Source organism: Canis aureus, chromosome 1 (assembly GCF_053574225.1).
Source record: "Canis aureus isolate CA01 chromosome 1, VMU_Caureus_v.1.0, whole genome shotgun sequence".
Classification (NCBI taxonomy): domain Eukaryota; kingdom Metazoa; phylum Chordata; class Mammalia; order Carnivora; family Canidae; genus Canis; species Canis aureus.
In genome coordinates this window covers 91,475,559-91,489,838 of record NC_135611.1, presented here as the reverse complement: position 1 = coordinate 91,489,838, position 14,280 = coordinate 91,475,559, and the positions used below count along the sequence as shown (strand labels likewise).

The following is a 14,280-nucleotide window of genomic DNA, read 5'->3' as shown; positions in this document are numbered from 1 at the left end:
CCGCAGTGCCCGGTTTCCTGGAGCCCCATGTGCCATGGGAAGTAGGCTGTGCCACGACCACATGCATCAGCGGTGACACTCCTTTTCCTTCCTGCTCTGGTCAATTGCTCCCATGAGGGTGAAATTCTGTCAATTTTGGAAACTTGCACGTGGTGAACAGGGCAGAAAATGTCCTCGCCCCTAAAACTAGCTTGGTGAGACACCCCTAAAACTAGCTTTGTGAGACCAGAGTGTCAGGATAAAAGCCAGGATTTACACTGTCAGGATAGAAGCCAGCAAAGGAAAAATGCAGATCTAAGTAATAACAGTACCGAAGTCAGTGTCTTTTACAAAGAAAATATTTCGAGAGCATCTTCCTCTTGAGCGGGTACAAATACGATACTTTAATATTTTTCACAGCATCCTCCGGAGGAAGCCGGATGTATTCATCATTACCTTCAATTTCATAGCTCCTACCATAACAAGGCAATTCACAGCACTTACCCAAACCCACATAATGAGCACGAGCTTGCAGTATTTTCTCACCGCTTCAAACCCTTGGTTATAAAATTCCAGATGCTCAAGTGCTTGGTGCCAATGAGAATCCATAACCAGAAAACTCACGTTTGTTAATTCTGCTCGCCGAGCTATCAGAACATGTCATTTCAACGTCCACACATATTTCAACCCTCTTTCCTTCCTTTTTTTTTTCTTTTTCTTTTAAAAGTAGTATTAGTAGGAATAATGCAATCAGGATTAGAATCGAAGCAGACTTACCTCAATGTGCTGAAACATGTATGGGTGGTTGCAGATTTTTCTCAACTGCATGATAGTGTTCATGAGTGTCTTAGCACCTCCCTTCCCCTGGGAACGAGTGGAGAGAGCAAACACAGAACAAATTGTTAATTGACCAAATACCCCTTGTTTTTAAAAAGTAGACTTTCACAGAGAGGGCCATAGGTCTTCCTGTAACCTACACCTATCGGGGTCCGGAGCTCCTGTTCTATAGCAGTTTCTGAGTTACAGATACAGCATCTTTCTCGACTGACTTATCCTACCAGAGGGAATCATACCGAGTTGATGGCTTTGTGACACGACTGTCTGTTCCCCAGGATTCTGGAAAGACAGAAGCACGGAACAGATGCCCAGGGAGTGACACAGGATTTTAAAACCTTCTAAGGTGCCACCCCACATTTGGGTGGAATACATTCCCTGCAGAACTGACATGAGCAGAGCTAAAAGCTATTTTGGTGATGCGAACATGCTCCATTCTTCCTGCCCCAATGTAGTTTGCAACAAAGAGGTTGCGAGATTTCCTTTGGCAGCTACGGCAGCTATAGGAAAGGCCCAGAAATTTGCTTGAACAGGCCAGCGTTAGCAGGGCTGCTTCCTGGGGGGTATCTGGCGTCGCGGCCAGGAGAAGACAGACAACACGCTGAGTTGCATCATCTCCTGAAACGGACCTTCTTATCTTTCTCAGAGCCATCCGTGAGGAGGATCCCTTTGGCTTGCATGTGGCGATAGAGGATCTTCTGCAGCGCTGACATGTCACACTTGATCACGTATTCCACCTGGGGGAGACAGAACAGTGAGGAGGACAGGTAGGAGCAGGACAGAGAAGGGGCCCGTCCTCAGAAGACTGTGGAGATGCAGAAGCAGGTGGCACTCCTGGAATTCTCCAGAAACGGTTGCCTCCGTTTCCCCTCCTTGGAATCCTCCTTGGATTCATGGGGTGGAGGGTGGGATGGGAGCAGTGGTGGAGACCACGGTCATCACTGCTAATGGTACCAGGACGATACAGGGACCTGCCAAAGGTTGTGTGTGATTGAGGCTAGGGGCATGTTTTCTGAAATTTCCTGACTTGCTCCATATTTGAGAGAGAGAAAGAGAGAGAAGCTTATGAATTGTTCGAAGAAGCCCAATATAGAGTATTTCCTAGTATTTCTTACCATTTCCCAGCTCTACCCCCCTTTCGTATGAACAGAAAATTAGTGACTAACCAGTATCTCAAGATTTTCTCCATAAGACATTTTTCTAAATGGTCATATGTAGAGATTCCCAGTACTAATCTGAAAGGATTTTATTTACTTATTTGAGAGAGAGAGAGAGAGAGAGAGCACAATGAACCCAGGAGGCAGGGAGGGGTAGATGGAGAGGAAGAAGCAGACTCCCCACTGAGCAGGGAGCCTGACTTGGGGCTTCATCCCAGGATCTCAACCGAGATCTTGACCTGAGCTGAAGGCAGACGCTTAGCCGACAGAGCCACCCAGGTGCCTCTGGACACAACTTTATGACCATCTAAAGAAGGCAAAGCCTCATGTGCCTCCAGTCGGATGTCTGTGAAAAATCCTATTTAAAACAGTTAAAGGGAATTCACGTGCCCTTGGCTTAGCACACACCTGCAATACTTCTAGCATGTTCTTAATGCATAAAAATCTGCCTTCATTATTTCCTAGTATTATTTTCTTTATTAAAAAAAATCCCCAGAATACAAATGTGCAATTTTCATAATAAACGCCAGATAAATGCCTAGAAATCTGCAGAATGTGATTAAAAGTAAATCAGCAAGCTGCCTAATGTTTAACAAACTGATTAAAAATGATCAGGTTATTTTCAGCTCCGAGGGCCAGGGCGAGGAGGTCACAGATGAAGGGAAGTTGAATATTCATTCAATTGTTGCTTCAGAAGGAACCTGTCAGGCCACATGAAACTGCAATTAATAGCCTTTTGCCACTTGTTTGGATGCACCAAGTAAGACTGGAGAAAGGCTGGCTCCTTTACAGAAAAGTTAAGGGAAGCAGGTGACCTTCCATATACTTGTTTTGTTTGTTTGTTTGCTTGTTTTTTCTTTTCTCTCTCTTTTTTTTTTTTTTTAATGACCTTCTTGGCCAGGGGGGAAAAACAAATCCCCACGTTTGATAAATAAGAATAACATACTTACTACAGCCTTTCTGTTTTGGATTCCTGATCGTGTCCTATTTTTAACGCACTTTGACATTTCCCAAGAGCTGTTCACCCTCAGTGAAATTCAATCATGGTGAAGATAAGCGTTAGGCAACTTCACACTGTGACAAGCAGGAGCGTAAAAACGGCACCTGGGGAGGGGGGGGGCCCTGGGTGGCTCAGCTGAAGACCTGACTCTTGACTTCAGCTCGGGTCATGATCTCAGGGTCCTGAGACCAAGGCCTGCGTTAGGCTCTGTGCTCAACACGGAGTCTACTGCAGATTCTGTCCCTGCCCCACTCTCTAAAATTTTTTTTAAAAATATTTAAAAAATAATGGCACCGAGGACTAATATCACTGAGCTCTTTCGGAAAGCTGTACGTGCCTTCTCTCATCTGACCCCTCAATAGCTCTGGGAGAGGGTTACATGTTGCATCTGCATTTTATACAGGACCTGAGCATCAGAAAAGTTAAGAAGCTGGCTCAAAATGATGGGGGTTTTCAATGATGCAGTTAGGACTGGAAACTGAGTGCACTCTTCTAAGCTCTCTGCTAAGGATGAATAATCAAGGAGCCCGTTGGTTATGAACGGCTTTCCCACGTTCACCACCACCAGGGCTTCTCTGCCAGAAGAGATGAGTCCTGCTGGCCAAACACGCCCTCGGTGCTCAAGTCAGCAGACAGGCGAGCCCATCCGGAGGACCCAACAGCTGCCCCATGATGGGGAAGCCTCCCTAACCCTCCTCCCTGCTCCCTCAGAGGACCCAGATGTGGGTCTGATACACAGGATGGAAATCACCACCATAGTAAGCTTCACAACAGTGTTTGACAGTTGCTCCCTGAGCCTTCTCCGATGACTCCAAGCTTTGTTTGACTTTATTCTTCTCTCCAGGCCTGGGGCTGGGCTGGGGGGTGACCTCCTACTCAACCTTAAGGGCTTAAAACGTCCTCCTCCATCACCACAGTTCTCGGCTGAAGTCAATTTCTCCTTTCATTTCCCTCAAGGAAGTGGTTATGAAGCTTTTTTGCTGGCATCCCCTCATCAGACACGAGAGCACATCTTCCCAATATATGCCCATGCCTTTGTTTATGAATTATATGTATGCACTAATGCCAATGTCTAAAGACACATGTGACTTTTAGGGTATGGTCATCAATGTGAAAAGCAACCGATTTATTTCCAGGGGCCAACGTGATGACACCTAATTTTTTTTTTCAGCCAATTCCTGCCCAGTTACCCTATGATGCAGCTGATGAAACCCACATGAGGAACCGGAGAAGAGACAGGACCTCCTTTTGCTCTTTACCTAGGCTTATGTGCTTCTTCTTCTGTTCAACCTGCAATCCTTTGCAGAATCATTTTAACCCCTTTGTGCATGCTGGGGCCAGAAGTATTGGTTTGAGTTAAAATCAGATCCTCCATCCTATGGTCTGGGTACAGGGAATCCCATACTGCCTCACAGTGGGCAGGAAGAGCAGGAGGTGGGGTGGGGGGAGGGTGGGTGGAATGTCAGATGCCCCTGAGGTGTGGTGCTCCCCATCATGCTCCCCCTGGGATGACCTCTCCAACCCAGCCCAGACACATGAGCGACTTTCTGACCCCCGCACCACATGGGTACCAGGGTGAGTCTGTAGGTTAAATGCCAAGAAAGCTTCATTTTTTATTTTTAAAAGTTAACCTACAGGGAAGTTCTAAAATCTTTTTCCACATCCCAATGGAATCCTAGTAGATGCTCCTGCCCAAACACGGCCCCTCCTCCACAGGTGTGTTATAAGCACACCCTGCCCTGAAGTGCGTGAATGCCTGCATTGTTCATCCGGATGGGGTACACGAGGCTGCCTTTCATCGTCATGCCCTTGCTCAAGGTGACAGACCTTGTCTCCACACCACGTCTGCTGACCTGTCACACCACACTTGTTTCCAGTGTGGCTCCTACACTGGAAGAATTATAAAGTAGACATACAGACGGAATGGCAGGGACCAAGTAGAGAAATTTCTATGATAATCATGCCCCCTAAACTCTGTTGGGCCTGAGTGCACCCCCAGAGATGTGATGGCATCGGATGACGGCAGGGATGCAGAAGTTCCTCGAACTAAGCTGGCACTGCAGGAAATGCAACCTGGGCCTTGTTAACAGGGAGGAGTCCCCTCCACGAGTGAGGCTGGCGAGGGCCACTGGGGCTATTTTTGCTCTAGAGAGATGTAAAACTGAGGTGCTGACCTCACATACAGGATGATTACCTCCCAAGGATTCTTATGTTAGTAAGTGATCAACAGGTCCCTATAAGGAGCCACATCAGGTGACTGTAGGGGTCTGGAGTCTCCCCCACATACCCCTGTAGAAGTATCCAGGCTTCATTCATAGTTTCTGCCTGAGTACTGTACTTCACTTACAAGTTCCCTTCCAAAAGGATGTATTATTGGAACAACAATGAACCCAGACAACTGTGTGTGATAGGTTACCACCTTCTGAACTGAGATTTCCAAACAATAAGACCATATGTTTCAAAGGCCCAGGTTCTGGAATCTATGATGTTGAGAGAGGAACAAAGTAATGATTGATTACATCAAGCCTTCCAGATGTTTATATGATGAATATAAATATGCAAGCTGCCCATCTGAGCGAAGCTTATTTGTTCTTTTACACAGATTAAATCACAGTCAGGATCAATTTTAGGTAGGTCAGCCTTTAGTTAACCTCAGACATTGTATACATATTTTAGCATGGTTAGACATCAATACATATACAGGTGTTTGCAAGTACAGTTGGCTCTTGATTATACAGGAATTAACAAAGGGGACAGTCAGCACAAACAACCCCAAACGGGAGCTAAATCGCAAAATCAATTTTTATTCAGTTTATGTGAGGTTTTACATATGGCCTCTTGTATGAGCTGCCATTCCTTCCTGAGGGTAAGGAATGGATTTTATGCTACAGCTTGCTGGTGGTGCTGGGAGCACTGGGGGGACGGTACAGTCCCTTGCTCATTAGGTACGTCACTGGACTCATTACTATATTAAATACTCATTGATTAAAACTAATTTTTATTAAATGCTTATCCATTAAAAACTAATCTTTCTATGAAACAGAGCTGTACTTATCAAGCTTTTGGCCCTTCTATGCCTGCTTCAGTTATATCTGAGCTCAGTCTACCTGTACAAGACAGAACTACTGTTTAGGACATACAAAATATATTTTGTATTTTAAGAGTTTTTCTGTCTTAAAACTCAGCAATAAGAAAAGAAATGACCCAATTAAAAAACAAACAAATAGGGACGCCTGGGTGGCTCAGTGGTTGAGTGTCTGCCTTCGGCTGAGGGCTTGATCCCGGGGTCCTGCGATCAAGTCCCACATCAGGCTCCCCGCAGGGAGCCTGTTTCTCCCTCAGCCTATGTCTCTGCCTCTCTCTCTCTGTGTCTCATGAATAAATAAATAAAATCTTTAAAAACAAACAAATGGGCAAAAGATTTGAGTACCAGGGGAGTCAGGGGAACCAATCACTTCATCAAAGAAGAGATATGGATGCCAAATGAGCAATGAAAAGAGGCCCAACATCAGTGGATGTTAGAGAAATGCAAATTTATTACAAGATACCAGTCCAACGAAAGATGAATGGATAAAGAAGATGTGGTCTATGTATACAATGGAATATTACTCAGCTATTAGAAATGACAAATACCCACCATTTGCTTCAACGTGGATGGAACTGGAGGGTATTATGCTGAGTGAAGTAAGTCAATCGGAGAAGGACAAACAGTGTATGTTCTCATTCATTTGGGGAATATAAATAATAGTGAAAGGGAATATAAGGGAAGGGAGAAGAAATGTGTGGGAAATATCAGAAAGGGAGACAGAACGTAAAGACTGCTAACTCTGGGAAACGAACTAGGGGTGGTAGAAGGGGAGGAGGGCGGGGGGTGGGAGTGAATGGGTGACGGGCACTGGGGGTTATTCTGTATGTTAGTAAATTGAACACCAATAAAAAATAAATTAAAAAAAAATAAAGGCACTTACTATATACCTATAAAAAAAAAAGATACCAGTGCACACCTGTTGAAATGGCTAAAAAGGTCAAGAACACTGACGGTACCCGATGAGAACTGACGAGAACGTGGAAGCAATGCAAGGCTCAGACATTGCTGGTGCAACTGCACGATGGTTCTGGAAGTTTCCTATAGAGCTATGCATGCCCTTAGCATAGGACCCGGCGACCCCACCCATGGGTCTTCACTCCAGTGAAATAAAAACTTATGTTCATGCAGGAACCCATATAACACCATGCATACAGCAGAGGCATCCATGATTGTCAAAAATCAGAGACAACCCCACCATCCCAACTGAGTGGACAGATTCACTATGGCGCATCCATAGATGAGAATACTAACTCAACAATAAAAATGAGACAGACATTGATATGGGCAACCACTTGGATGGAGCTCAAACATGTTGGGCTAAGTGAAGAAAACCCAGATGCAAAAGGTCTGAGGAGACATGATGTCTGATTCCAGCCATGTGACGTTTGGAAAAGGCAGGGCTCTAGGGATGGAAAACAGATTAGGGGTCGCATGAGGCTCAGGTTATGGACAGGATCTGACTAAAACCAAGCAGCACCAGGGGCGTCTGGGGGCTGCTGGGAGGGAGAAATGTTCTTCCCCTTAACTGTGGGTATGGTTAACATTTGTCAAAGCCCACAGAACTGCATACCCGAAAGACTGAATTTTATTATACAGAAATTTAGAAAGAAAATTAAAAACCACTTCCCTGACTGGTTGCTTTTCAGGAGAGCATTGGAGAATGACTGCTATGGAAGAGCTAGCCTTTTTCCTGCCATCAGCCAGGATTCCTTCCCAGGGTCTTTAGGGAGGCTGAGAAAGACAGACACGCTGTTTGTGGCTGTAAGCAGATGGTGGCAGAGGGAAGCTCCTTACCCCTTGAGATGATGCTTCAATGGCCAATTTTCCTCAGGATAAAAAAAAAAAAACCTAACAAGATAGAGAAAGTGGAGATGGAGCACAGGACAGGCCACATCCACAGCTACGTACGTGCACTAAGTGATTGGTTCCCCTGACCCCCCTAGAAAGGTTGATGAGCAGAGGCAAGGGAGGACCACAGGATGTGCGAGGAGGAGTGGAGGGTGAGAAGGAACTTGAGGCCAACAGCAATGAACTATTCTAGTTCTACATACTGGACAGAGCAATAGGAGTTGAGAGTAAGGAGTATGGCAGGGGCAATGGTCAGGAGTTGAGAGCCTACCGCATGCCAGGGTTAGACTCATGGGTCTTACAGCCATTTAATCCGCTCAACTATTCTGTGAGGCAGGTATTATTTCTTTGCCAGTTATTGATGAGAACACAGAGGCCCACTGTGTTACTGACCAATGTCACACAGTTAGTAAGAGACAGGGCATGGGATAGGGACCTGTGTCCGCTCCGACAGGCAGAGCCATGATTTCCACTCCACTGAGCTGTCTCTATAAAAGGTAGCTTATCCGTAGATGATATACCACATATGGGGCAGTTAACATACCCCAAATAATACTTTGGGTCTTAAAGAATATAAGTGTACTTTATTCAGGAGACACGCTCTCTAAAATCTAACCCTAATTTTTTTTTAAAGTTTATCAAAACCCATGAAGCTGTCTTGTGGAAGGAACGGTGAAATAAATATTTTAGTAAAGCAAAGAATTCCTTTGTGATATAACCGATCACCCCATAACCTTTATGATGGGCAGGTTTGGAGTTTTATAGAATGGATTTTCTTAAAACAGGGCAAACTCCCAAGTTGTGATATGCTTTTAAAAATCTATATTAGCCAGTCTTAGAAATTAAGTAAATAAGATGAAGTTTTGTAGAATGAATAAATGAAGACCTTTAGTTAACCACCTTTTATTCTATATCTCTGCTAAAGAAACAAAAGAACTCTAGGACACAAAATAGTTGACATCCATCTCTATACCTTGCAGGACCCCTTGCCAGGAATATAGTTCAAGGAGGCCACATGACCCCTGGACCCATTCCCCAGTTTATTCAGTAACTAGGTCTATGGTGAACAGTAAGAGAGTTACCCAAACATGCCAAGACCATAGGAAGTCAAAAAAATATCAACAGCATTCAACCCCCAAGATGCATTCAGTGGCAAAATAAAAAACTTATATATTTAGGCTTCTGCTGGGGTAAGCATGGTATAAGAACTGTGCTTATTTTTAATTATTTTCCCCTGACTGTTAATGAAGAGGGGAATTGGGAACAGAATTCTCAATAAAGTGATCAACTTTGTACCCTATCTTGTCAACTCCCACTTAGGAAATGAATAGGAGGAACCAATCTGTACCAACCCACCACCCCACCCCCAGTCATTACACAGAAAAACACAACAATGCAGAAATACACTTTTCAGAATTGACTTCTCTACAGAGAAAACTCAGATCCAAATATCTCTCATGCAACAAATAGTAGGCGAAGCCAAACAACCTATCTCTATGAGGATAAAATTGAGAACTCAGAAGTGTATGGTTCCAAAAATATGATCAGAAACATTAAACTAATACCCAAACCAAACTAAAAAATGTAGAGTAAAGGGGTCAAAAGACATTCTAAAGCACTGAGAAGTCAGTGTGCAAAATGTGATATGAAAAAAATACCTGCTTAAAATATTCACAGGGACTTGATTTAAATGGTGCAGGAAAAAAACCATGACCAAGAATAATTAGATGATGTGCCTGCCATTTGCAGGAACTCTGTTTTTCACTTAACTATCAGAAGAGTGACATCATAAGCATCTCACATGCATTAAATACATTTCTAGGAAAACTGCTCAATGTTTATGAGGCCTTTTGAGGATGATGCAAGCCCCAAACCCATAACCCTGCTTGACTCACTAGCAGATCAATTCTGTGGCGCCTGCCAGAGTAAACTTAACAAGATTATCACTGAAAAAAAGAAAATCTAAAGTTAAAATATAATGTCAAACTAATATAACATTGAGTTGATGTCAGTTAAAGATAAAATGTCGGGATGCTCGATGAATTTGGTAATTTTATAAAATCTGGCCCTAAAGTTTTGGGAAACCAGGCTGAAAATACTGAAATGTCACTTCTCTCTCTCTCTCCACTAAGACCTCTAGCTCCTTCTTCTTCTTCTTTTTTTTAAAGATTATTTATTTGTTTATTTATTTATTCATTCATTCATTCATTCATTCATTCATTCATGAGATACACACAGAGAGAGAGGCAGAGACATAGGCAGAGAGAGAAGCAGGTTCCCTACAGAGAGCCCGAAGTGGGACTCGATCCCAGGACCCCAGGATCACAACCTGAGCCGAAGGCAGACGCTCAACTGCTGAGCAACCCAGGTACCCCAGACCTCTAGCTTCTAAGGAAGAAAAAAAGTCCTTTATGCTATTTCCAAGGTACCTGTGACTAAAATTCAAGCCTGCTGTTTCAGAAACACAATTTCAGACACACGTACTTGGGAGATCGGCAGGGGGAAAAAAACCACACAGCTTTTGAATTTGCAACATACTTTTTCTGGCAGCTGGGACTCAACTTCTTTCTTCAGCCTCCTCAGTAAAAATGGTCTCAACACCTTATGTAGACGCCTGATGATCAATATGGTTTCTTCTTCATTTAAGTCCACCTACAAGAGAACCTCAGATGAGTTGGACATGTTGCTATTGGTTTTTTTTTTTTTTAATGCTGTTTCATGAAATAAAGCTTTAGGGTTATGTTTATTATTTTGTTGAGATATGTGATTGAAATTTTATGTACATTAAGGCCAGGTCTCTCTCTACCTGGTATGCACACCCCAGAATCCTCTTCCCACATGCCAGCTGGTAATAAAATGGCCTCTTAATGGGGGTCTTTGTCATAATGTGGAGTTCCATGGAAAATGGACCAGAGCCACCAGTCTCCCAGCTGAGAATTCTTTTTTTTTTTTTTAAGATTTTATTTATCTATTCATGAGAGACACACAGAGAGAGGCAGAGACACAGGCAGAGGGAGAAGCAGGCTCCCTGCAGGGAGCCCGCTACAGGACTTGATCCTGGGACCCCAGGATCATGCCCTGAGCCGAAGGCTGATGCTCAACCACTGAGTCACCCAGGTGTCCCCCAGCTGAGAATGTCTTGGATATGACTGCAACAAGGCCTTACTGAAGACTGAAACAGAACCCAAATAAAGAGGCCATAAGTTCATGTGCTCTTACTCAATGTTGGAGCATTAAGTTAGGCTCCTAACTTAGATCATCTCGATGCAGAAACACACCAAAGCAACAAGGACATAAAAAGAAGAGAGTAGACTGAGTGTATGCTGGTGGTGCATACCGCTCTTCCTCACTCTTCTTCCCTCTGCCCCATCTTGTTCAGTCCTCCTCACACAGAACCTTCTCTAGAACCTCTTATGCCACCTTTCCCTATGAGCCTCTAGGGGGCAGACTTGATTGACGTTACTTTCTACAAATGGGCCAGCCAATGAATTACTGACAAAAGGCAGAGGTCCTTACAATGCACTTGAGAATTAAAGTGCTGAACATTCCAACATAAATGTCCCGAAGGCTTTCTAAGTGGCTTTTCGTTCCCACAGTTGAGAAACCACTAATCAAAAGGACAGGTGCCCATTTCTTTTCTTGCAAAATGGCCTGTGTCTTCCTTTCATAAATGAGCTCCAAGAGGAGATAGATGATCAGAGGAATGAGAATAAGAAGCGTGGCAACGGGTACTCCGGGATGTGAGGAGTATTGCTGTGGACACAGAACTGAGGTTCACACTAAAACCGGAAAAAAATGAGTACTGAAAGTTAGTGTGAGCTAGTGCAGTTTCACACACGAACTCTTCACAGGGAAACCATTTATAAAGAGAAGCCCAAGTTTACTACAAGGAAATATTTGCTTCAAGGTTTGTGTTCAGTTGGTTCGGTTGCTCTAGTTAAATTGATTTAGCAAATATCTTTCTATTCATCCTCCCTGTGGCCCATTTAGATAAGCATCCCATCATTCAGGACGGTTCTCTAGTGGCCTGATTAACACGTCGGCAAAAGACTAAGGATCCTAGACTCATCACTAGATCCATTTTCTTAGGACAGAAAATAACCCTGGAAAGTGAACACATGCACCCAACGATGAGTGTTTAGTTGTCAATCACCCTGTGGGTTTTCTGCAGCTCTAACATTCTCAGCTTTGGGTTCTTTACATTCATTTCATTGTCATACAGTGGAAAATACAAAAGTTAGACCAGTACCCTTTCTCCAGTCATGGCAAACGGGGCATTAAACCACTGTTCAAATGTGCTGCAGCTCTTAAAAATGGTAGGGAGGAGGAAGTTAAGGAGGGCCCAGAGTTCTGGGAGCTTGTTCTGCAGTGGGGTCCCAGTCAGGAGGATCCTTCTGGGGGCCACATAGTGAGTGTTCAAGACCTGAGTCAGCTTGCAGTGGTGATTCTTCATTCGGTGGCCTTCGTCCACTATCATGTATTTCCACCGAATCTGTAACACAAGAGGAAGGACCAACACACAGTGAGTGAGGGAAAATAAAACCACTTCCAACAGGCAAGTGGTAGCATGGAAAACCAAAGTAGTCATATTTGGTACATAATATGGTGTGATTCTTCTTGGGATAACAAAAAAACTCTCAACAGTCTGTTTCCCATACCTGATAGATCATGTGATATACCATGTGATAATGGGATGTCAAAGTAATGATGTTGCTTAGGGACCATGTGATTCCAAATTGCCCTTCCCAAAGAAGGGAACTTGGATCCAGAATGAAATAGTTGGGCCAGGACTAACTAGCTCCCGTGTCTCCGCAACCAATACTCCTTCTATTGATGGCATACCATGATGGCTCTACCGGATGTAGAGCTCGAGCTGCCTCTGCTCATAGCAAGAATAGAAGAGCAGATTTTCTGCTTCTCCACTTGAAGCAGAAGTTAATGACTGATCTTCCAAGATGGCGACAGTCGGTACTCATAGCTGAGATGCTCTGGCTTCATGCCTTTGCTTCTATTGTTATACGGTTAGGGCTTGGCTCAGCTCAGTGTTCTTTTTTTTCTTCTTAATTTGAATGAGTTGCTAACATTTAAAAGTTGGAATACTTCACATAACAATCTGAACATTCAGCTTCTCTTAAAAAAAAATAAGGCCTGGCAACCTGGAGTCTCTCAGTTCAGACATATGCCTTACCTGCCAGGTCCTTACCTGCCAGGTCTAGGATCACTGTTTTAAGATGTCTAAAATGAAAGCATATACTCACTGGCAGTGAAGACCACGCTAAAATATCATTCCTCTGTTTTTGCCAGAACTTTGGAATTAAACACAATCTCATTTCCTAGCATGACTACCACTTGAAAAATAAAGAATGGCCATATGACATAATCTTCCCTCCTAAGTCTACATGCAGGCCCCTTCCTCTCTCATAACTCACCCTTCAGCCCTCTTCAAGGTCACTGGTCTCAGATTCTTTAAGTGAGAACAATGAGGAATGTCCCACTAAGCCTATTCATTCCCTACAAAACAGTGGCAATGGCCAAGAAAAGCATCTGGTGCTCAGATGTCCCCGGATCCTGCTCCAAAGCTCCCAGAGAGAAAGAGAGAGAGACTAGCAGAGTATTCTAGATGGTCCCTGCCTTTCTCACTACAAGTGACAGTGAAATCGGGGGAAAAGAAATATAAAATCTTCAGTTGGGCTGAGATGTTTGGGCAAAAGAAACTACCATAGCTTTGTTGTTGGGTTTTGTTTTGTTTTACTCTTCCTCCACCATTTCTAAGAAAAGTGTTCATAAGCATGAAGTTGTATGGACAATTATCCCAAGCTTACCAATAGCATAGAAGGGGCCAGCAGATAAAAATGTATTTAAGCAAACAGTCTACATCTACTTTCCTAATTCAGCTTACGATCTAATAAAGAAGGAATCAGAGAGGACTTCGATTCTGCTAATTTACTCTTTTGCCAATTGGGTCTTCCGCTTGGACAAAATATCACTACCCCTTTCTATAGCTTCATTTCTCTAGCAACACATAAAAGCAATTCATCTCACTACCAGGCATCTCCGATGAGTTCTGAAATACATATGCAGAAGATGTGATAGGATTTTTTTAAAGGATCTCGAATGTACAAACACATTCCCGTAGTAATATCGAAAAACATGTCATTTTCAACACTGCCAGATTCATCTCTGAGTATGAGGAGCAGGAACACAGCATTGTTGCCAGTGCCATCTCAATTATTAAGCCTCTCCTGGGAGCACACTTCCTATATGTTATCTCCTGTGATGCCATGAAGGGAACTCTCAGTTCCCTGAGCAAAGGTTTAATGCAGAGAGAGAACAGATCCCTGAAACAGCTATTCTGTTCAGTTCTGGCCATCACT

The 14,280-nt window shown here is 43.6% G+C and overlaps 1 protein-coding gene across 5 annotated transcripts in view; it reads right to left on the bottom strand.

Moving 5' to 3' along the window:
* The window catches only part of SMARCA2 (SWI/SNF related BAF chromatin remodeling complex subunit ATPase 2), a 175,772-nt gene that overhangs the window by 93,482 nt on the left and 68,010 nt on the right, over nt 1-14,280 (bottom strand). For all 5 annotated transcript variants that reach the window (XM_077908407.1, XM_077908414.1, XM_077908408.1 and 2 more), the window contains exons 18-21: nt 12,156-12,398; nt 10,445-10,558; nt 1,443-1,550; nt 757-843 (exon numbers count right to left, since the gene is read on the bottom strand). In XM_077908407.1, the coding sequence (XP_077764533.1) occupies nt 757-843; nt 1,443-1,550; nt 10,445-10,558; nt 12,156-12,398 (552 nt within the window). The remainder of the gene's footprint in view (nt 1-756; nt 844-1,442; nt 1,551-10,444; nt 10,559-12,155; nt 12,399-14,280) is intronic.